Here is a 24,354-nt window from a genome sequence, read left to right on the forward strand (position 1 = left end):
TCTCCGTCACCCTCCTGGAGGTTTTCTCCTTCGTCTCCCACAGGAGTGACTGAACTATCCTCAATGGGCTTAGGTCCAGTCTCAGTTCCCCTTTGTTCTCTTTCCAGCCCTGAAACTTATTTTGCTGTTTTTGGTACTCTCAACAACTCTTCTTCTTCATGATCCAGTGGAAATGCCACTTTCTTTGTGTGACTTGCACGAATCCAGTTCGGAATTCCAGCACACTTCACAGCTGTGGTTTTTGTCAGAACTACCTGATAAGGTCCCTTCCAACAAGGCTCCAAACACGTTTTCCTCATGTGTCTCCGGACCACAACCCAGTCTCCAGCTCTCAGATTGTGCCCTGGGTCATGGATCGGTGGCAGTGTGGTGGCTTCCACCTGCTGAGAGAAGAGCGAACCACATAGCCAGACCTTTGCAGTAATCCAACACCATATCATCTGTAATGTTGACAAGTGCATTTGCAGGCACCGTTGGCAACCTCATGGCTCGGCCCATAAGGATCTCATACGGTGACAATTCTGTCTTCCTGTCGGGTGTGTTTCTCATTGACATCAACACTAAAGGCAATGCGTCAGGCCATTTCTGGCAACACAAAGGCTTATTTGTGATCTACAAAGCTACGCAAGGCCTGATTTGCATAGCCGTGCGTGGCTTTGGAAAGAAATGTAACACAATACAGCAGCTTGTGCTGCGTTGGGTTACATTTCCTAGTGGTTGCCATTTCATGGAAGAAGCCTGGGCATTGCCTTGCTTCCATTCATTAATTTCACACAAATCCTGAGTTGTTGAGGTTGGCATAGCTGGAGTTGTGTGAAATTGGTACACGTTCCTCAAAGAAAAGTAACAAGGAGAAAAATCTTTTTTCTCCTCATTATTTCCTTTTTCTGTGCATGACACATGAATAGAAAGAAGAAAATGCCTCCTTTGAATGTTTTGCTGCAGGAAGCTATCCAAGGGTGTAATGAAGCTTGATGGGGCCCTCCTGGAAAGTTCATGGAGGGGGCCCTTTCCGGACTCACCCATGAGCTCCCCGGCCAGGGCGTTGTGCTGAGAGGACCCCGGGATCTCAGGCCCCCTGCACTGTGGGGGCCTTTGTTATGCCACTGAATCTATCCCTTTCTGCTCAAAAACAATCCTGTCTATAACGCAGGCACCCTTGAGCCATGGTGCAAGCATGCCTGTGTTGGCGCTTTCAGCCTCAAGTGTTTCCGCCTGTGGGATAGTTGAAGAGCACCATTTCTTAGTAGATTTTATATAATACAGCGCAGCAACATGCCTTGCTGCACTGCATGAATTCTTAATAATTCTGCCCCAAAATGTCTTGTAAAATCTTGATACTCTTTTAATTCTTTGAGTTTTAAAAGAAGGCAATTTTACAGAAGCTGTATGGTATGCATCCATTTGAATGTAAATACAGTCCCTAACAATAAGGTTCAGAATGCACATTTAAGCTAACTTTGGTTTTACAAAGAAATGAAAATATTTCTCTTTTAATGTTCTTCTTTTAAAAGGTTCCTAACGTCTTCTAGCTAATTTGAGAACATTTGGACATCTGCAAACCCTTCTTACATCTTTCCCTTCATGTGCTACCGCACACTATAAAATGTGCAGATACCACTAGTTGAGTCAGCACTTGCTATATTCGTGCTCTGTTGGCTGATTGAGTTGCACATTTTTGTGCTGCATACATATTCTGGGAACGAGAATATAAATCTTCCGGCTGCAATGAAATATTTGACTCACCCTCGGATAATTTTTTGCAAAGCCTGTTACAGTAGCAGTGGACTTTAATTGAAAGTGGCTGTCCACAGCCCACGTTCACACCCGCCTCCCTTCATTTACTCAATATTTCATTAATACGAGTGGTATTAAAATCCAGAAAAAAATACAATATTGCTCTCTAGACAATGCAAGCTGCTGGATATTAAGACTGATGACTTGACTATTGACATTTTGCACTCAGCACAAAACTAAATCCGCTGTCTCATACAACATAGTGTATTAAGTCGAGACATTAACTGTATAACCCCTTGAAAAGAAGCAATATATTAATTTCAGGCCTAGGTAACACTGAGCAGAATGGTGCTAATATTGACACATCCCATCACCAGAGATGTGCAGCCATGTGACAGAGATCTTTTTCCAAAGAAAGTTTTTTTTTATCAATTCAGATAGTTTTATGTGTCACCGAACGAGCCCTTTTGTCTTGTTCCCCTCTAGAACGCTTCGCCCTTTTGTTGAAGTTAGTCGGGAGAGGTGAACACAGTTTGGGTGCTACCATACTCACTGATGAACTGGTAGGGCGGGGGCAGTCTTTAGGTGTTGTTACCGGCAGCTCTTGCTGCCTAACAGCTCAAGTCATCAGTACTTCATAAAAGTAACAAACATTTTCAGTGCAACGGGTCTCGCATTTGTTTGAATTAGAGCTATTAGCGTTGTAAAGCCAAAAAAAAAACGCAGTGCCATCGTGCTATGTACAATGCATCGCGACCGCGCTGCGTGGAAAATAAACAGATAAACTACTCCGAACTCTAGGCTGAAAATATCGAGGCTCGTATGTTTTTGGTACTTTACCGGTGCTGTGCAGGTGGGCTAAACACCAGAAAAGGCATACGTATGCATGCCTTTCTCAACTGAAAGCAAGCAGATTTTAAAAGGCAAGCCCAGGAACCAATGTAAGTGACTGACGTGGCATGGGCGTGGTATCAAGCCCAAAGAGAGATTACAGAATGGACGCAGCACTTTGTGCTCGCCCATAAAAAAAAGTAGAGCACATGAGTGTGTGCTTTGTGACCGCCCTTATAGTTCACTATTGCATGTCCTGTAAAGGCGGGCCTGCAAATGGCCTTCTTAAAAAATGCAGCCAAAATACCGGCCTTTTGTGTGTTCCGCTGCTATTTTCATTTAACAAAGTAAAGAAGGGTGCACCTAAAGACTTTCTTAACAAGCACTGGCAATGCCAGTAGGTCTGGATTTAAAAAATGTTGGATGGCAATGTAAAGCATTGCAAGTAAATAGCATGGGAATCAATATTTATTTGTGTGGAAGCAAAGAACTGTAGAATAATATTGGTATAGTTTGAAAGGGCAGGTGACAGTTGCACTGTCAAGCAAGTCAAAAAAATGCATGTAGGTTAATGACTGCCCTCTTCCCATTTGTGCTCCTTCCAGAAAAAATCAACATAAATGATCTTGTTATCTAAGACAGTTTAATAGCATTACAATGTCACGTGTGTGCCCCTGAAAGTTTAATCTGAGAGTACTGGATAAATAAATAAAATTATCATAGAGGTGTGGAGAGCAAGCACTTTTTATGGATGCACACAACGTCTGCCAAATCAAAACATGTGATAATGGCTCCCCTCATGTGGGCAGAGCCAAAAGCCCTCTCTAAGAATGCTCACATAATTCTCTTGTGACGGTTGCAGTGTCAAGCCGGACCACACAAATACAATACATTACATCTCATCTTACTTCTATTGGACTGCTTTCATTAAAGATACAATTCTCTTGCTGACAAAAAAACGAAATACTAATTTCTGACATCCACCCTTCCTTAAAGAGTATTCTTTGTAACACTCCATGCAATTTCTACTAACACTTAACCTTTTTAAACAACCTAAACAACCTTTCTCAACTCTTTTCCACAAACAATATTATAACATATTATTGACACCCTAACACAGCTATTATCTCTGCACTTCTGCTTCATACATACTGAATATGTACCGCTTTTGAAGTTATTAAAAAACCTTTTATTATTAAACATGGTAATGATAGTAATATTTTAGTATTTCTAGCCACCCTTTCTTTCTGAACACTTTTCAGTTACCTCCCTATTGTTTATGAATAATTGCTTCTACTCATGTAGCAATGCATATCAGTTTGGAAACCAACTTACTTAACAAGGTCCAAATAAAAACTTGAAAGTTCTTTTTTCAAAAAAATATAGAATGTTAACAGTCACTAAAAACAAAATAAATTATCAGCCATAAATATTAGCTTTTACGCTTTTTGTAACACTGCTATTGTTGCCTTCAAAATACCAGCATTTCCTTTTAATCCACATGTGGTTATCAGAATCACCTTGGCGCATTTATGCAAACTTGCACAATTCCCCAGCAGTTAAATTGTTTCTAATGTATATAGTCTTCTGCTCCAACATTTGTTTTTGCAATATTGCCAAATTTCCTTTCAGTCTTTCCTTAAAGAGGAACATGAGGGCAGTGAGCCTTCAACCGCGTCTACCCATATTTTACTTGCTTCCATCTACAATATTTTACATATTGTTTCCCACCTGCCACCTGTAACCAGCACAACCATTCACAGCAGCCATGCTGCGCCCCACCCATGTGCATTCTTTTCAAACTTCTCGAAATACAAAAATGACTTGGAATGCTCAGCTTTGCACATCAGCTCAACATGCCTGCACACGTACTAGTGCCACATGCAGTGGGACAGTGAGGACACAAGTCTGGTCCAATCTCCATGTACCTGCTAAAAGCATTAATTAACTTTCTATTTCAGTCACAGTTTATGGGTGCCAAAGTGTCACCACGCAATATGTCATCAACAATACGAAATTCTTTCCATTGCTGCTTCACATTATTTCAGGTGAGGATCACTTTGGATGGCATTTCAAAAACGTATATACTATTCTACATTTTACTGTGTATACCATCTAAATTAACCACTAATAGCACACATTTTATCCTCTGAATTCTTTTCAAATGACTCTTCTGTAACAGTTTATCTTCGCTAATTCAGCCTTTCGAGCAAAGGGTCCTTCCTCCCAACTTAAATATTGTTTTATTCCAGGGTCTTGTTTTCTTATGTAGTTTCTTTCCCAGGAAAGCTAGGGGCAGAAAACACAGACACACACACATACAAACACTTCCCTTAATAAAAATGTTTTTGCCTTTGCCAATGCTTGTACATGACTGTTGCGTGGAACTAAAGCACTATCCAACAAATACAGTTATCTGTATTAGGCTGAGTCGGTAGTTTGATTTTTCATTCCTGGTTTGTAAAACCTGCTCTGCTGCTTTCCAGGTGTGCAATGGAGCTTTTGGGGCCATCCCATCTTCATAATGTATAGTGTATGAAACTGGAGTATTAGTTGAGGGGAGTGATAACCCACCTCAATAAATAATCACAGCCCCATACCAGGGTAAACCACTAACTCCACTAAATAAACCTTGGATTAACCTTCTGGTAGGTTGGCACAAAGCAGTACGACTTAACTTATAGGCAATGTGTTAAGTATTTTATACAGTACTCAAATAGCGAAAATGCAGCTTCATAAAAGCCCAAGCCAATTTAGAATGGAATAGAAAAATAGAGAATATCATAATAAATACAAAGGCATACAAATTATTGCGAAAATGCAATAAGTCAAACTGTAGATATGAATTGTTAAAAGATTGAATTAAAAAATACTGCCAAACAGCACAAAGTGCTAATCAAGGTTATCTAGCTGTGCTAGTCCTGGTGGATGGGTGGAAGTCAAAATTTAAGGCTGACCGCGATTGAGTAGGGCTAGATATAGGGGCCATGTTGGTCCTGGTGGAAAGTTTACCTTCTGACTTTGAAACATTTATGGAGAAAAAGTGGTTGTCGGCAATACATCTGCGGGGCAAGCCGCAATCTGGGTTCAAAGCGAGGTTCAACAATGGTTGGTCACTAAAGAGTAGGGTGCCAGTGCAGTTTTTGGCAAAGGAGGGAAAGCTCTGAGCAGGCGCGTCAGGATTCTTTGACCATGAAGGCCTCAATGTTGAACAGCGTTGATCTTGATGAAGCTCTCTACGTTCAGACTTAGAAACTTTTCTGGAAGATTCCTTCAGCAGGGCAAACCAGCAAGGGGAGGCCGACCAATGATCCAATATCAACCAATTCCATGCTGCTGCTGGCCAATGGTCATACATTGTGGGGGATTGACTGCAAGGTAAGGATTCAGAACCACCACCAGTTCTGAAATCCTTACATTTGGCCTCCGATCCACACCCCAAATCTTTACCAGATGTATGGCTGCAGTAGCTGCCCACCTTCGAAGTCTAGGTCATCTGGTCTAACTTACCTAGACAATTAGATGCTCAACGGTTTGCCTGTAAAGTCTACCAACAACTTGATCAGAACCCGTGTCAAACTTTTTAACTGCCCACCATGCATGGCCAGAGGCAGCGTGCGAAGGAGGGCAGGCCATCTGTAGGAGGTACCAAACCATTCACACATGCATGACTTGTAAGTGAGGACTGATGCACTCTTTTGTAATAAGTGATTACACACATCCATAATGCATGCATAATATGCAGAATACCTCTGCAATACAATCTCAGGCCATCATTTATAGCTGGGGAATGCATAATCAACTATTCCCAGCAGGAGACTCCAGACCGCTACACTGGGATCATTCATGTGAAGCTGCTATTGATGATGACATCTATAGCTATTTTAAAGAAAATATTGGGATGGCTCCAGATGCACTGATCAAGTGTGAAGCATTCACAGTTGTTCTGAATGGGCATTGGATTAGTATAACCCTGAGGGTGTGAAGGGAATTGGAGAAAGAAACGCCAGTCCTAAAAAAATGATTGAAAGACCTCAAGCTGTCAGTGATCCATGCCCCAAAGACCTTGCTTGCTGATGGGGTTGCTAGTTTTAAGGGACAGTGAGCTGTACTATTAGAATGACTCTGATCATTGGATAGTAAAGATTATATGGCTAAAAAAACATGAATATGAAGACGAAATAGACAGCATCCTGGCCTCACCAATTAAGCCAGATTCCAGAGGATCCCCGATAACTAGCATCTACAATAAAAACAGATGAAACCTTAATGTATAATGTATTTCTTGACTGTTACCCAGACCGATGTGAAGAAACTTTGAAAGGGCAGAAAATAAAATGAACAGTTACTTGATCCAAACTCATCTGGGAACTTTCTTCCCAGAGCAAATAGACTTTTTAGATGTCCCTTTGACCATTCAGGGGGTGACCATGGGATCGATGGGCTGCCATTGGAGTTTTATTTGACAAATATCAACACATTTGCACCCAAACCCTCTGATGTATACACAGCGGCAGCCTTAAAAGGAGTGAGGTCCAACTCAACCTGAAGAGCATTACTAACTTTGCTGCCCAAACCTTGACAGGATTCCATAAACAGGAAGTCTTAAAGACACTTTTCTATGCTGAACATTGATTGTAAAACATTTATTAACTTAGAGTAAACCCATTACTAGGATTCTTGCCCACATGAATTCTTCCTGATCAAAGCAGATTTGTAACATGGAAGGACACAACCTAACATTAGGAGACTCTTCTCTTTGTTGAAGGCAATTACAAACTTGTTCCCTATTTGCTAAAAGTTACTTTGGAAAAGGCTTTCAGATAGTAAGATGGAGTTATGTCCTTGAAGTTTTGAAGAGACTGGGTTTTGGGAACATGATGAAATGGAGAACCCTCTGTATGCAAAACCATCAGCGAGAGTATGCGCAGTATGCATAATACCAGAATTGTATAAGATCACCCTTATTGATAGTTGCTGTAGTGATGGAACCCATGTCAACATATTTTGACAAAGGCGTAGGGACAGTGATAATCCTGTAAATGGGAAAACACAATCCAAATCACTGTACACAGATATAATACTCTGTATATCAAAGACCTCAGACACAACTTACAATTAACTAATTAACATTGTCTAAACACTTTCGGAAATAATCTAGATCACAAGCCAATTAGCAGAAATCCTATATTTTTCCTGTTAGACCAAACTTAATTGGAGAGCTGGCAGATATGATAACAATGGGGGTGTGGGTCTGTCATACTGAACTAGACAATAAAGAGAGAAACATTGGAAAAAGTATGACATCCTTGAGAGGTTGTATTTCCAATTTTAACATTTTTCTTTAATTGTGACAGGAATTTCACTGATGAATATAATGGTACTGCCACAATTATTGTCTTACTTTACCAATCTGCATTGCATGTCCCTATCAGAGTGTTTACAGAACTGGACTGCACCTTATCTTGCCCCTATTGAACATAGACAGGTGCATAGTGGCTTCACACCAGCTCCATCTCCCGACATCCACAGGGGTCAAGTGTGAGCTGTTGTCAAATTGTAGCACAACTGCAGCGGGTGGCCAGATGGATGTCAGCCCTCCCCACTATACTGACTAATTATATTCTGCCTAACTCTAGGGGAGAGAGTGTGATATGCTTGTGCCTGAGCCCTGAAATGTGAACTAAGTAAACAACTACAACTGCTGATGTAGAAAAAGAGCGCCGGTAAAGGTATTTGAAGAAAACAAGACACTTGGTTACGTATGTCTCTTCGCTCCCAGTTGGAAGCTTGCCCGGGGAAATAATTGAATTTGTCCATTAAAAATATGTAGCATTTCAGGGATTTAATCTGTGGGCGACTTGTATGAGGCAGAGATGCTAAGGACATCTTATGACCTTGAGTAGGTCTTCAATATACCAACAGGTCAGCTCCTTGCATACGCGAAGATAGTCAATGAGATGAGACAAATATGAAGGATAAATATCTCAGAACCACCCACACATACAATAGTAAAAGTATTGCTTTTACTGGGAGTGGTTTCTATGAGGAGCCCTATTGATTAAGACAGAAGTTCCTTGATAGACCTACAGGAGAAATGGTCAACTGAGGAACAAAGACTGGCAACTATTGCTAATTTACACACCCTAAATCTCCAGAAATGATTGCTTTAGGTTAATTCATTGTAATTACCTAAATAGTGAGAAAAATAAATATGATTTATCCTACCTCAGGGGATGTTTGCCCTAGATGATGTCTTTGAGAGGCAGCTTTCCTACACATACTATGATTGTGCCAGATAATTGTAAAATATTGGGAAAAGTTAGTAATTTTAGAAATAAAGTGCAGAAAAGAGTTAATGAAACCCGAAGCACTACCTGTGTAACTTATAGGGCAACTTTCCTGCACAGACAATGTTTTACAATAGGAATTACATACTTTATCAAGACTTTGCATCAGTCTGCGTCAATTTAAGTGACTTTGTACCAACAAAAATTCATGATAATACTATCCCAAAGTCTAGCAAGTTCATAGACTTAGAGGTGGTGTTAGCCAAGAGGAGGACAGCTGTAGCTTGAAAATCAGCAAGAGCACCAGCCAATTCTGGGAATCACAAGTAATGTACTGAGTATAAATAGAAAGCACAACACTCCATTAGGAATGACAGAAAGAGATGTGAGAGGTGGACATTACCCAGGTTAGGGTTGAACAGTTACTTACCCTCACTAAAAACATGGGAGACCGACAAACAAATGAAAACCCCTAACACACACACTAAGGGCACTGGGAAATAGACCCACTTTACATCACACAGATAAATGGCTCATGCTGTCTGCTATAACTTCTGCATTAACGTCCCAAGACCACGAACCCACCAAGTTTTGTTGTCCTCCTTTCCTCACAAGAACCAGAGTTGCACTGGGAAGTCCTAAGAAAATACCGTCTTCATCTGTGATTGGTTACCTGTGGCTCATGCATTGGTGTAAAAGTCTGAAGTTTATCCCAAAAAGTATATTTCAACCTACTTGATGACTAGAATTTGTGAAATACCTATAAAGATATTTGAGATTGCGAAAAATGGGCATACCATCTGGCCTCTGATATATGAACTCTAGCTGAGCTCTTGTAGCCACGTTACCCTTAGCATTTGTACAGCAAAATGTAAACAGATCATTAGATCTAGCTTCTTCCTCTATCCAACTTCCTATGCAACCTACAACCTTCTTTTCTTTTACCAGTGATTCATAAAACTTACTTTTGCACCTTACATCTGTGGAGACAGACTGTAATGCTGCCAACAAATCCAACTTAGCTTATCTACACTCTTTTTATTATGCTGTGGGTGACCAAGTCTTTATGCTTCAGTGACCATGGTTTCATCTTAGTCTGTAGACCATGTTTAATAATGCCTACCATGTACTACCTCTACAACAGTGAACACAAAATACTGAAGCACAGCTGATTCTCGAGCAACATTTGTTTTAGAATCACAACTTAGGAGGACAAGCCAGAAGATTGCCCCATTCTTCTCAGATGGCTTGCTGGTAATAAACGACCTTTGTTCTTATGAGCCTTGGCAGGATAACTTTTCTGTATGAAATGTAAAAAAACGTATTTTTTACCTGTAAGTATTATCTTGGGCCTTTATCTCAAATAGGATGCTGCTGTCTGTTGTTTGGATGTGAAGATACTCTAATCCACAGTAATATCGTACATTCATTTGGATTCAGTGTATTTATAGTCATAGTGATTAGATGCAAGTATAGGTAAGAAAGTGGGTAATTCACTGTGTGAGTTACTGATTCTGTTGTTGTACAATGCACACTGAATAGCCCCTGCTACTTTTCTTAAATTATACTGTGAATCAACGTGCTTGTGAAAGTAATCAGTTCAAGAATACCAAGTGCCTTAAAAGGAGATTATGCTGATCTAAGTCTATCAATGAGATCTGAGATATGTGGTATGCTGTTGATGCTTGCCAGTCTCCGGTCAAAGACATTCAGAGCTTATCATCAAGTATTCTAAAGGTGAAAGATTATTCTCAGTTACTATGAGCCATGGAAATTCAGGCAAAATGTATTGGATGTGGTATTTGCATCCAACCTTTCCATCATAGACAAAGATCTTCATAAGGAAATAATAGGAAGTTTGACCGTAATAAATTAAAAAGATACAATTTCCCCCCAATCTATCCCATTTTTAACCGAAAGAGTATCAGACAAGTGGCTTCTCTCACCTCTTCAGGAGTCAAAGGAAACCAAATGCGGTGCCTCTAACTATACCAGAATGCAGCGGGGGAGAGGGGAATGATGAGGTGCGGGGGGATGGAGGGGTTGCCTGATCCTTTTTTAGAAGGAATGGCACAATTTGTTACAGACCAGTGAGTCCTATAAATTATTTCTTAATTCTGTGTCATAAATGTCTCCTCATTTTATACACAGTCCTTGACCAAAAAACAAAACGAAGAAGAAATTACTGCTATAAAGTGGTGCTATGGTGCTAATAAAAAAGCCAATCTTTCAGTGCCTTCTCAAGAAGGAGGGTTAAGGTGTTACCTAATAGTGTTTTTCGATGTAAAAACCATCAGGGGATCTCAGAATGATAATCAGTGTAATGTTCCTCAACAGGTTCATTGCAACAGTTCAGGTGAGTCCTATCATTGTATGGGCGCAGACTCTGCAGAGTCTTTGCATATAAAACAATAGGACATTCTATCTTTGTATAGGTGGTGACTTTGCAGTCATAAAGATACTACTTGTAAAATACCTTTGTGTATAACATACACTTGCAAACTTACTCAAATGTGTAAGTTTACCTTTGTTAACCAGGGCCGCATGTTTTTAGATATTAATGTAAGTAATTCAACCAATATTTCTTTCAATTTTCCTAGGTTTTGAATTTTTTGAGACCAGTGCGAAAGACAACGTAAATGTGAAGCAGACGTTCGAGCGGCTTGTTGATATCATCTGCGACAAAATGTCAGAAAGTTTGGAAACAGATCCCGCTGTGGCCACCGGGAAGCAGAACACAAGACTAACAGAAAACCCGCCTCCTCAGCAACCAAACTGCAGCTGTTAATCGTTTCACTGGGGCCGCACCAGTGCGTCCAGTTGCCAATGAGTATTTATGAATGGTCTACACACTGTTATTTATATATCGTTTAATAATTTATTGGGAGAAATACAATTATTTTATATCATCGTCTGAAAAGGACCATAAATTGTTCAGGGTTCAAATTGTGAAACTGCAAGAAAAAAATATGCTCATAAATTTGTAAAGAACGTCCATTTGTTGGCATCTGTCTAGTTTGTTTGTGATGTGTTTTAAAGCCCTGTATTACTTACTCCACATGTTGCTTCACTTAGGGGCACTGATTGTGTGCCCTCTGTCGATAAAATATAATTGACTTTTGCTAAATTAGTTTTGGAAAATAATGACTCAGTGTGGATATTAATATTGTACGGTGTAATAACCTTTTTGATGACATCTGTTTTCCGCCTCACTGGAAATCGATCTGAATATATTAGCTGAGTTCTGTAGACTTGTTTGCATTGTACGAAGTTCTCCCATCCAAGTGATATTCTTAAGGGCTTTTTCTTCACTTCTTGTGAACATGAAAGTAGAAGTGACAGCAGTAACAGATAGTCATCGCTTTCTATACAATTTGGTAATCATAAAACGTCTCATAAAATAACACAAGCCTTTAATGAGTACGTATTTCATCCCCATCAATTTGTGCTTTAAGTTGAAATGAAATTGATAAGGTATTCTGATCTCTGATGACGAATAACAGAGTGTTTCCCTGTCCAGGGACAATGCACTTGAGATGGATCAGGTTGCCCCCTGTGCTGGTACCAGCATTCCTTAGATTTAAAGAAAGGGATTTGCAATGTACTATGTAAAACATTGTGTAAGGATCTGTAAAAACATTCGAAGAACAGCGCACTCTCTTTGCAAGGACACACAGTATAACACTTATGATGATGCAAAAAATCTTTTCAAATCTTGTGCAGTCTAGTTTCTCCATAATATCAGGCATCGCAATGTTATTACTCATATCGGATGAAGAGGCTTGATAGACCAACTCAGATACACTGACATTTAAACTCATTGGGCAATATCATGCAAAATGTTTACTGGGCAGCAACTGTGGAATTAGAATTGTGCTGTGTGCAGAACCATCTAATGTGAGATGTTATGCCCCTTGTGCTTTCACACATATGAAGTTGTGCAGCATTTGAGTGGTGATATCCGCTGTTATTTTGAGGATGAGCACTTCAAGGTACTGCTTCTATTTGGGAAGGGTGATGAAGAGTCCTAACGTTTCTGCATTGGGATGGTGCTGTTATAGACCTCGATACCTCTTGCAGTGTCCTTATGAATCCAACCCAGGACCTGTGGGCCAGTTGCAGAAATGTCATGACCTAAATATCCACTACAAAAATATGCATTTAGGAATATGCATATGTTATGATAAATGTATTTGTTAAGGGCAACTAAAGCAGAACTTCTTGTCATGAAAGAGTAACAACCACATACATGGAGAAAGAGCGAAATTTCTTAAAATCAACTATTGTCCATAAACGTGTACACTATCACAACCTGCCACCCATATTCTAACTCGATCAACCTAATAAAGAATACAACTCTGCTAATCCGTTTCTGATACTGGTTTCCTACTCCAGGAAGGTCACCTTTGAGGATGGGGCCTTTCTCCTCAGCAGGGATGAAATTGTGGAATTCGCTTCTCACTTCTATTTGCTTAGAACCTTCTGTTATTAAGTTCCAGAGAAACATTGAAACCTGGCTTTTTTACCGAATTTCTCTCTTTCTCCTTTTGGTTGTTACATTACCCTCTTATTATGAAGACGCTCTGATTTTACTAAGATTTACAGATATATTTAACATTACATCACATATGCAAAGCTATTCCGAAGGGGACCAGTGCATAGTTCTCAGTACCAAGGTGATCGCTCCACAACTTACAAAGCCTGTGAGAAGCCAAAGTGCAGTATTATGGTCCAATTAAAGAAGGTAGAACAATTTCCCCAGCTCAACCAGGTAGACTGCACTAGTATTGAACAACTTAGATTGTATCAAGTCATTTGCATAAGTATATGCCAGTTCTCAAGGTAAAGGTCTTTTTTCTTAGGATCGTGAGTTGTCGATAATGTTTGTCACCTGTGCTTCAAATCGATGTTTAAATCCAGAACAATACCTAAATTGCACACCATTTTAGGAGGAGAAAGAGGTGATTCCAGAACTTTAGGCCAGGCTGTGTTAAGGAGGTGATTATAGATGTGGGTGAATAGCATCTCCATTTTGAATGGATGTAGGGAAGTATATATTTATTATGATTACATACATTGACATAGGGTAATTTAGTAAATCTATACTCACCTATATACACTTAACTTCAGGATATTGTTGTAGACAATATTTAGGTCACAATATTGTTGTACATCAATATTTGCATTCAATATTCTGGCAGTATGGTTCTCAGTGGCACCCACTGTTACAAAGGATTATCTGCAGTCACTGAGCCCTTCTGGCCCATTGCCAGAGCTCCACCCTGAAGACTGCACTTTTTAAACTGCTCTTTCATGCCTTAAATTCCCCATGGATTGATCACCGCTTCCAGTACCTCGTATACACTAGGAAATGCACTGAGTCTTTATCTGATTTGAATGGGCACCACCACAGGCAGTGACCCATTATTATATATATATATATATATATATACATATATATATATATATATACACTGATGTAGCATTTTAGTAATATGCACATGGCACATAAACAACAGGGTTTACTCCCAGCTCAGTTTTAATACCGTGTTTAGTTCCATTAGTGAATGTTCCCACACTGGCTAGAGATAATGTGTGTTTTGTTGCCTGTCTAGGTGAAGGAGTATAGAAAGCATCTATTTCCATTGGACTAGATCCACTTGCCACGGGTGCACTGATTTAATGTCATGGATGTTTTTGGATAAAACTGAAAGAACTCGTTACAGATGATGATATACTCCTCCCCAGGCCTCAGATTTCCAAAACGTGTGGGATGTTTGGACTTTGCTAGTTCATTAGAAAAATGATTTTAGAAGTGGATACAATTTTTTTTAGAAACAAATATACTTTAGAGATATCTAAATCACCTATTGCAGGATTCCTATAGATCCAATAGTACCTTTATGTTTAATGAAAGCTGAGTATTGTATTACGATGGGAGTTGTGCTCAAAATTGATTTAATAATCTGAAAGGAGAGGATGATAGTGGTGTGGTAGTGGTGCACACATTAGGTGATGGTCCTGAAGGAGTGCTTACTTACTTTGGTGTTTTAAACTGACAGTCAGTGGAAAGTGCTTTATTCTGATTACATGCATGAATATAGCAAGGAGGGTTCATACAGGAGAACTTGGCATGAGGAGGTTCCACGCTGTCATAATGTTGTGGTGCAGGGTCGGACTGGCCTATATTGTAATCAGGCAGTGCCTGAAGGGCTGGTCCCACAGATGATTGTATGAACCAATTTTTTCTGTCTGTGGGCCTTTATATAGCCTTTTTAGGCTGGTTTTTAATGTTGATTTCCCTGTTATCAATAAATATTTCCTGCGGCAGGCTTAAATCCTTGCAGTCTTTGATAACTTGTGAAATACATATACAGCATGTCTTTACAGGTTCAAAACTGTCCCGATTTGCAAACATGGGCCATTCTTTTAACTTTCTAATTCACGAATACCGCGCCACTTTAATTCTAGTGCCCAGCCTATTTTCTCTCCCATCCCGGCCCTGTTGTAGTTTTTGGTGCAGTGGGTAAGAACTGAGCTTCTCTGGAGATTCAGATTGGTTTGTGAGTGAGGATGAATCAGACTTAAATTAATAGTGTGACAAGAAGAGAGTTAGAGTGTGTCCAAAACATACGATAACTCCTCTTTGGCATTACTCAATCGTTGCACTCCCTACCTAGAGTCATGCAGCTGTTAACACAGGGTTAATATTTTCTGAAGAGCAGGAAAGGTGGCTCTGCTCTCAAGGATTAAAGGGTTTCCCGGGTCTGGGCCTATACTGGTACACATTTAAGAGGTTGTACTTCTTGCAGTCTGGTAACTACTTTTTGTAGTGCTAAGTGTTGCATTAGTGTCAGTATGCCATAACCGGGCATCTGGTCAGTTTTATCTGGTGATCGCTGTACACTAAAGGTAATTTTAAGGTGCATGAATAATTCAAAATGCCCCCCCTTTAACACAGTCTCTGTTTGGGCTCAAACTTTATTTAGTCTAGGTACTCTCAAGAACCTCGGGTCTTTTCCAAAACAAATCAGAGCATCAATTGTGACTCTAATCCCTAGGATGTGAGAAGTTCACTCCCAGCATGAAGACGGTGCCTGGTTCAGCCACTCATTTCAGCAGAATTGCCAATCACACACCTATAGCTACGAAGCGCAGTAATCTTTTGCCGCAGGAAGATGAGAGGCTCAGCTTCTGCGAGGGCCTCAGTTTGATTTGCACATTAAAATTACGTTTCACTAATGCACTCGGATCTACTAACACTGAGCAGTGCCATAAATATTGGATACGATGTTATCACACTATTATACTTTTCTCCAAACTTAGATCAACCACAAAAATGTGTACCTGTATGCTGAATTTGGCAGATATTTTAATTTCTCCATGAATTTTCCTTGAACGCAACCCTCCTGTTTTTCATGGACGAAATGTGTGTGTAGAAAACAAAGACTTACCATCCCAATTTAGCCTCTAGTGGTTGAATCGTAATTTACACAGAAGTCTTACAGAGGTCCTGAATGTGGACTATTAGAATCAGCTGTACCCTCACACTGCCCTGCATTGGACATCATCATCCTAATATAGCTCCCAGGGCTTGTGGGGGAGGTGTCAATTACAACTGATAATTGTAAAGGAATATTTTAGTTTAGGAGCTGTTACTGGCAGTGGAGATGTATCCACTGTCTTTTTAGAAATCCCCACCCACGCTACTCTGCCACCTAGAGGATCCTATTCTCTATCTACGATCTCTTTAGGAGAAGACAATTTGGGATCCAGCCAGACATATACATTCAGTTGCTTATCTCAAACCTTCACAACATTTTAAGGCAGAAATAATTTAGAATTAAAATAGTAGTGCGTGTTTGTTTGCTTATCTGCCATATATCATGCCTGAATATTAGTGCTAAGGGAAATACATTGTTGTCATCTGTGGTTGTGTGTTTCAGTTGCTTTGTTAAAAGTTGTGTAAGCCTTCAGTTGTGTTTGTGGAATCAAAATGTCTTAAATGTTGCATGAAAATATAATGTAAAAATGATATTTTTCTACTTCAAACACCTCTAAATTGGGGGACCTTGGGCCACTAAGTGCAATATTTAATGACCTACTGAGTGTATGCAAGATGGCAAGAATGGGCAAGTATCCTGCATGGGTGGATGTGTGGTGCATCACGGAGAATGGCTGCTTGCGTGGTGTGTTGCAAGTTGCAGCTGTAAAAGTTATGACTGTCTTGTTGCAATTTGTGTAATCAGAGTGCTGTCTGCTTCGTAGTAAGATTTAAGTGAGAAGGCATGTCCTCATTTTTGTGAATTGAATTATTATATGTATATATGTCTGTCAGTATGTGTGATGTATGTGCATGCTTAAATTGATATTGTACAAAAGTGTGTGTACACCCTATATTAAGTTTTTGTTAATTGTTTCAGTAGCATTCGGTTTGTTCCAAATAATATTATATTCTATGTCTTTTCTAATTGATGTATGTTGTTCCAGTCCTTGAACCCACCTGTATTTACGGAAGTCTCATGGTCTGTCCATGAGTCCTGCATTTCCTTAATCTCCAGTCTGGTATTTGTTCCTACACTATGATCAGATCCAATGAATTATGTGGCAGATGAGGAAATATCTGTACTTTCCTACTGTTGAGGTGCACTAAGGGAACTGGCTTCTGATTGGGCAAGTGGTTAGATGGCCAGCTACATCACAGCCTTAAGGACCACTTCTGTGGTGATTTAGTGCTTCCTCGCCCTGCATATTTACTGGCCGTCCCTTATTCCTCACCAAATCAACTTCAGCCTTCAAAGAGACAATGCAGCCAACTTCTAATCTGTTAGCATGAATAGCTTGACTAAAGACAAAACATGTTAACAAATCTGAGCAGTGGGTGACCCTCGCTGAGCGTCAACGCAGTGGTCACAAGAAGATGAATATGATAGGAGTTTGATTACTGAGCTCCAGGATGCTAGTGGCTGCACTTGTTTTTCTCAGAAGATGCAGCTCTAATGTTTGTCCAAAAATATTCTAGGAGTGCTTCATTTTGTATTTTAAAACCCAGTCCTTATTACATTTTGGTGACACATGCTCATTACATGTTGCCCAGCAGTACTTCATACTCACTGCTCCTTGCCCACATGTACTACAGGCTTACTCCTCCTTGCCCGGGTGTACTACATGCTCACCACTCCTTACCTGGGTGTTCTACATTCTCCACTCTTCACCCGGGTGCAGTACATGCTCACCGCTCCTTGTCCAGGTGTGCCTCATGCTCACCATTCTTCACCCTGGTGCAGTACATGCTCACCGCTCCTTGTCCAGGTGTGCTACATGCTCACCACTCTTCACTCGGATGTACTGCATGCTCAGTGCTCCTTATCTAGGTGTCCTACATGTTCACCACTCTTCACCTGGGTGCAGTACATGCTCACCGCTCCTTGTCCAGGTGTCCTACATGTTCACCACTCTTCACCCGGGTGCACCACATGCTCACCGCTCTTTGTCCAGGTGTGCTACATGCTCACCACTCTTCACCCGGGTGCAGTACATGCTCACCGCTCCTTGTCCAGGTGTCCTACATGTTCACCACTCTTCACCCGGGTGCACCCCATGCTCACCGCTCTTTGTCCAGGTGTACTACATGCTCACCACTCCTCACCTGGGTGTTCTACATTCTCCACTCTTCACCCGGGTGCACCACATGCTCACCGCTCCTTGTCCAGGTGTGCCTCATGCTCACCATTCTTCACCCTGGTGCAGTACATGCTCACCGCTCCTTGTCCAGGTGTGCTACATGCTCACCACTCTTCACTCGGATGTACTGCATGCTCAGTGCTCCTTATCTAGGTGTCCTACATGTTCACCACTCTTCACCTGGGTGCAGTACATGCTCACCGCTCCTTGTCCAGGTGTCCTACATGTTCACCACTCTTCACCCGGGTGCACCACATGCTCACCGCTCTTTGTCCAGGTGTGCTACATGCTCACCACTCTTCACCCGGGTGCAGTACATGCTCACCGCTCCTTGTCCAGGTGTGCTACATGCTCGTCACTCTTCACTCGGATGTACCGCATGCTCACTGCTCCTTATCTAGGTGTCCTACATGTTCACCACTCTTCACCCAGGTGCAGTACGTGCTCACCGCTACTTGTCCAGGTGTCGTACATGTTCACCACTCTTTACCTGAGTGCAGTACATGCTCACCGCTCCTTGTCCAGGTGTGCTACATGCTCACCACTCTTCATCCGGGTGCACCACATGCTCACTGCTCTTTGTCCAGGTGTGCTACATGCTCACCACTCTTCACCCAGGTGCAGTACATGCTCACTGCTCCTTGTCCGGATGTGCTACATGCTCATCACTCTTCGCCCGGGTGCACCACGTGCTCACAGCTCCTTGTCAAGGTGTCCTACATGCTCACCACTCTTCACCCGGGTGCAGTACATGCTCACCGCTACTTGTCCAGGTGTTCTACATGCTCACCACTCCTTGCCCGGGTGCACCACATGCTCACCACTCCTCAACTGGGTGTTCTACATGTTCACTGCTCCTCACGTGGGTGTTCTACATGCTCACCGTTCCTTGTCCAGGTGTTCTACTTGCTCACCATTGATCCTCTTGGTGTAATTCTCACCTCAGTCTACAAGAGTTCCCTTTGTGGAAAGATGTGGTGTACATCTGTCCTGGACACTGAGGCCTGTTGGAGAAGTGTTAGCTTTAGTTGAGTGGAAAAGGTGAAAATAAAGTAGTATTTTCTTTCTACAACAAAACTGGTGTTGACAGATTTGATATATAAAGTTAGCAAGAAGAAAAAGAAGCAATGAACTTACACTATTGCCTCTCTCGCCACTCTTCTTACTACCTTTTCTTAACATATAAGGCATCAACCCTTTGTAAAAGCCCCTCACATTTGGGTTCAAAATAAAACTCAAAAGCCTGGGCTTTAAGAAGCCTGGGAGGCAAGATACTTCATATGTTCAGGAATGGTATGAGGAAGAGAATAGTGAGAGTAATGTAGGGTACAAAATGTAATAAAAGCATTGCTCTATTGCAGGCGGTTTTTAGGTAGGACACAGAGAGACTTAGGCCCATATTTATGGGCTTTTGGCACAGGGCAGCGCCGTAAGTCACCTTCCTGCACTGCTCTGCATCAAAGGGAAAGGGCAGGAATATGACGTATTTAAGCAATAGGGCACATTCCTGTCCTTTCTCACTGTGCTGACTCTGTTTTGGCAGCCTAGCGCCAACCCAGGCACCCTTGTACCATGAGTGTATGGCCCACTTTTTGGCTGTCTGTGGGTCTTTTTATGGCTTGTTAGGCTGGTGCAGGGTGTCTGCACTGTAGGCAAGATTGTTTTTGTGCTGGAAGAGGCATTTTCCTGCACGAAAGCAATCCCAGGAGGTGTTAACCTCGTTCTATGGATGCTGCAGAATGCAGCACCCATAGAAAGAGTTCAAAACAAGAAGAAATCAAGATAGTTCTCCATGTTGGGCTTCCCCTGGGAAGATGTAAGGTTTAGGAGCATCCCCAGGTTTACAAGCTCTTGTAAATCTGGCGATGTGTCAAAATCCATTGGTGTTGTGTGGAACACCCACCGCAATGCCCATGGGGCGTCTCCCTTGCGCAAAGTAAGGCAGCACAGCGATTTGTGCTGCCTTGCTCAAGATATATGAGGCCATTCAAAGCCATGTAAAGTGGCTTTGCATGGCCTCATAGATATTAATTGGTTTTTGCCACTTTTTGTGACGCAACAGTAGCGCAAAGGGCTCATAAATATGGCCCCTAGTTTTTACCTCTTAATGTTAATATAGAGAGAAACGTCTGTATTGTTTCAATCCCTCCGGCCTCCTTACATCTGATACATATCGCAAGTGCTTATTTCATATTTTTTTGGGTTGCTTTTTTGGGATTATTTGACTAAGTGTAGATAAATCGATTTGTTTAAGTCACTTACCTTTTCACTGCCATTTATAGTTGGTCAGCTAATGTTATAACCAAGTATCGAATGTCCTATGCATTTTGCGGTGCAATATTTGTTATAATGCATTCATAAATTTAGTCAATATTCTTTATGCTGCCGTTATGTTTTAAGAGTTGTTTTAGCCTGACAGTCATTCTGCTTGACCCTTGTTTTCACTAAGACCCGAAATATTCCATATGGGGTCTCTTTGATCGGCGTGCAGCAGTCCCTCTCCACATGCATCTTTGTGCTTTCTCAGGTTGAAATCCATATTCGTTTAACTGCATGTAGCGCCACCTAGTGACCGGAAAGCATACTAACATTCAATGCCAAAATACATTGTTGAGGAATGGCAATAATGCATTTGACTTTACTACCAGAGTTTTTTTTTTAAATGGCTAAAAATAGGTTAATCTCAAAGAAGGAAATATGTGTATGCAAAGTTCACAACTATGCAGTTAAAGGGCCGTACAAACTTTGTTTGCTTTTTGGGTTTGTAGCAAAATAGTTTTTACACACAACTTTAAAAAAGCAACAAAATGTTTCCAAACAAGCTTAAAGATGCCTTGTATGTGTGTGTGTTTGTGTGTGTGTATACATATATATTCCTAAACGAGCAGTCTGTTGTTTGAGTGGTGCACTCATCTGCCGGTGCTTGTGACGATGGGGACCATCCACGTCAATATATCAATAACAAAAAATTCTCACAGCACTCCACAAGTCCAATTATTTCTCCTTTATTTCATTCGTATATATATATATATATATATATATATATATATATATATATATATATATATATATAATACAACAGTAGACATTATAATATCTCCTAAAGTTTCACCACCGAGTGACCCACTGTAGGGAAAGTTCTGTTGCATCACTTCTTCATCAGGTAGGAAGGTATTTTAATATTTAACTGTCGAATGCTATTATCAGTATCCCAGAAAAAATATAAATCACAAGGACTGTGAGTGAGTTAAATAAATATATTCATGTAAGCACCACATGTTTATAAATATGCATACATATTTGGAAACATTTCACATTTTTGGGCATGAAAGTAATCGAACATTTAAAAGGTAGTACAAGCCATGACTCGTTGATCAACAGCTCCACAGGTGCAGAGTGTAATGTAATATTATATACTGCTTGATGCCATTTATAAATGTGGAGGGGGCCATGGTTCATATGAGAGGAAGCCTCGTATAGGTCATGGAACCCTTCCCTTCTTTTATGATGGTGAAAAATAGTAAATTAATCACTTATCAAAGCTGAGCCTCTGTAGTGACATCATAGAGTAACCTTAGGCTGTTTCTTTACAGGAGTTATTATCTGCATTAGGAAACTCTGAATTGTTTTCTTGGCCACAAATTTTAGTTAGATGGAAAGTTTCCTGCTGGGTCCTCTCACTAGATGGTACCTCGAGTGTGAGAATGATAGGGGGCTGTAAATACCCTTTAAAGAATAGTTCCCAATAAATTTAGCAACTACTGGCGCACTGATAACAAGCAGCAACTGCCTACTTTTTTCATAAAGTGAAATACAGGCAGTGCTATTCTGACAAAGATAATGTTAATGGATATTATGTAGGGGAATTAGGACGGAGCACATTTCCATTGTCATGTTATGTGAAATATTTTGAAAAGCAGTAATGGTTTTATGAGCCTTAGTTGCAAAAAAATGTAAACATTTAGAGGAGAAATAATCTACCAAATGTGTCACTATGTTTGCAAATTTTGAAATACGAGACAGCTATATGAGTACACTCTTCTGATTTGCACATAACACTTCGTATTATACAGTACAATAACAGTAGCAAACAGAAACAAATGCACTAAAGATGCCCTCGAGTTATTGGAAGTAAAACTGGTATGATGATCAATGAATAATTGACTTGAATCTGCAATTATCTTCCTAATCAATGCAGCTTGATTTATTAGTTTGCAATACACACAGTTAGTGATAAAGTTTACAAATCCGACTTGTCACTCGGTTTTCCGAAAGTATTTTACTCACCATCATGTTTACAGACAGTCGTGCTTACAGAATCAGGGACATAAAGGCATAGAAAGCATACAGAAAGGAAGGATGAAGAGGCCCAAACCAGAGGTAAGCTCAAACAGTGAAGCTAAATGTGATTTCTTGTATCCTACCGAATGAACGCATTCGGGGACCCCACCCTATCTTACACAGCTGTGCTCTGTTAGGTGTGCTGTAACCCTGTCTTTTTCTATAAAATGTAATGTTGAAAATCTGTCATCAGATTTTGAGTCAGTCTTTTTAAAACTGATTATTGCCGCAACCCACCTATCTGCCTGAATTGGGAAAAAGTGGGCACTGTAGTGTCTGCTGTGTCCACGTAGTGGCTGAACAGTGTTCTATAACCACTAACTACATATCAAGCAGGCTTATTGTTTGCCAAATGTGGCTTTTAGTAGTAGGCAACATTGGCATCCATATGATAACAAATGCCATAGTCTCCCTTTCAAGATAACGCTGTGGGATAAATGAATTTATTTTGCATCAATAGCCTACAGCACTTGTTCTGTAAAACCGTGGCTAAACTGACTATTCATTTCTTGTTATTTGTAGCCTGATAAAGTGGAACCCGTCACTACTGTCATTATTAATATCAGATGTTTAAATTTGTGTTGTATTTGTGGGTATAAGAAACATTTGGGCACAGATAAATGTGGATAACCTAATTGCTTCTTTTCAGAAACATGCAACCGAAATGGCTATTTTGTTTTTTCTATATTTCCCAGCACATTATTCAATGCAGTACTTGCCTGAGATACTGATGTAAGGTTGTTTAATGAAAGTGCTTCAGTACCGTACTACTACTTTGAGTGTGGTTTGAAATGTACTCCTTAAATGCTGCTGTGTGGTATGTTTCTTCTTTCCTAGTATGTACACAGACATAGCTCTTGGCTGGATGCTAAGATTACTTCTACAATTGTGACGCATTTGAATCCTCTGTTCACGTTACATAAAGCCTATGTACTAGATTGGATATTGAGTTTGTATGTGAATATATCCAATGGAAGTGGGATTGTTTTTGAAATAAGGCTACATATTAAAGAGACTATATTCATGAATCACATTGTTTCGTTGAATTCCTCATCTTTTTGTTTATTATTGTATTGTTTAGAATTGTACATTGTAATATTGTATTATTATTGTATTATTGTATTATTGTATAATGTTGTGTTATTATAATATATTGTAATATAATATAAATTAGATTGGAAATTATGAAAAATACTAATATAGTAATAAACCTCATAATATGATCCTTGGACTAAATTGATCGAAAACTCATTGATACTCCTGTGAGTTTTTAGTAGTGGGCATTTATTCAGGCCATTTAGAGATTGGCGGGCACAATACTGTGCCAAAAACGTGGTGTACATCCCAACCGCTAAGCTTGTATTTTCATTGCCCTATTTTCCAGTGGCAGACCCTATGCGGACTATGTCAGCAGGAACCTTTGACTGAAATTCCAACTGATATTATGCCATAAGTCAAAGTACCTCAGACC

At 40.4% G+C, this 24,354-nt stretch overlaps 1 protein-coding gene across 2 annotated transcripts in view; it reads left to right on the forward strand.

Moving 5' to 3' along the window:
• Positions 1-23,911, forward strand: part of RAB3C (RAB3C, member RAS oncogene family) — a 396,458-nt gene extending 372,547 nt beyond the window's left edge. For both annotated transcript variants that reach the window (XM_069222464.1, XM_069222455.1), the window contains exon 5: positions 11,459-23,911. In XM_069222464.1, the coding sequence (XP_069078565.1) occupies positions 11,459-11,646 (188 nt within the window). In that variant the 3' untranslated portion in view covers positions 11,647-23,911. The remainder of the gene's footprint in view (positions 1-11,458) is intronic.
• Positions 23,912-24,354: the final 443 nt, after the last annotated feature.

Source organism: Pleurodeles waltl, chromosome 1_1 (assembly GCF_031143425.1).
Source record: "Pleurodeles waltl isolate 20211129_DDA chromosome 1_1, aPleWal1.hap1.20221129, whole genome shotgun sequence".
Taxonomy (NCBI): Eukaryota; Metazoa; Chordata; class Amphibia; order Caudata; family Salamandridae; genus Pleurodeles; species Pleurodeles waltl.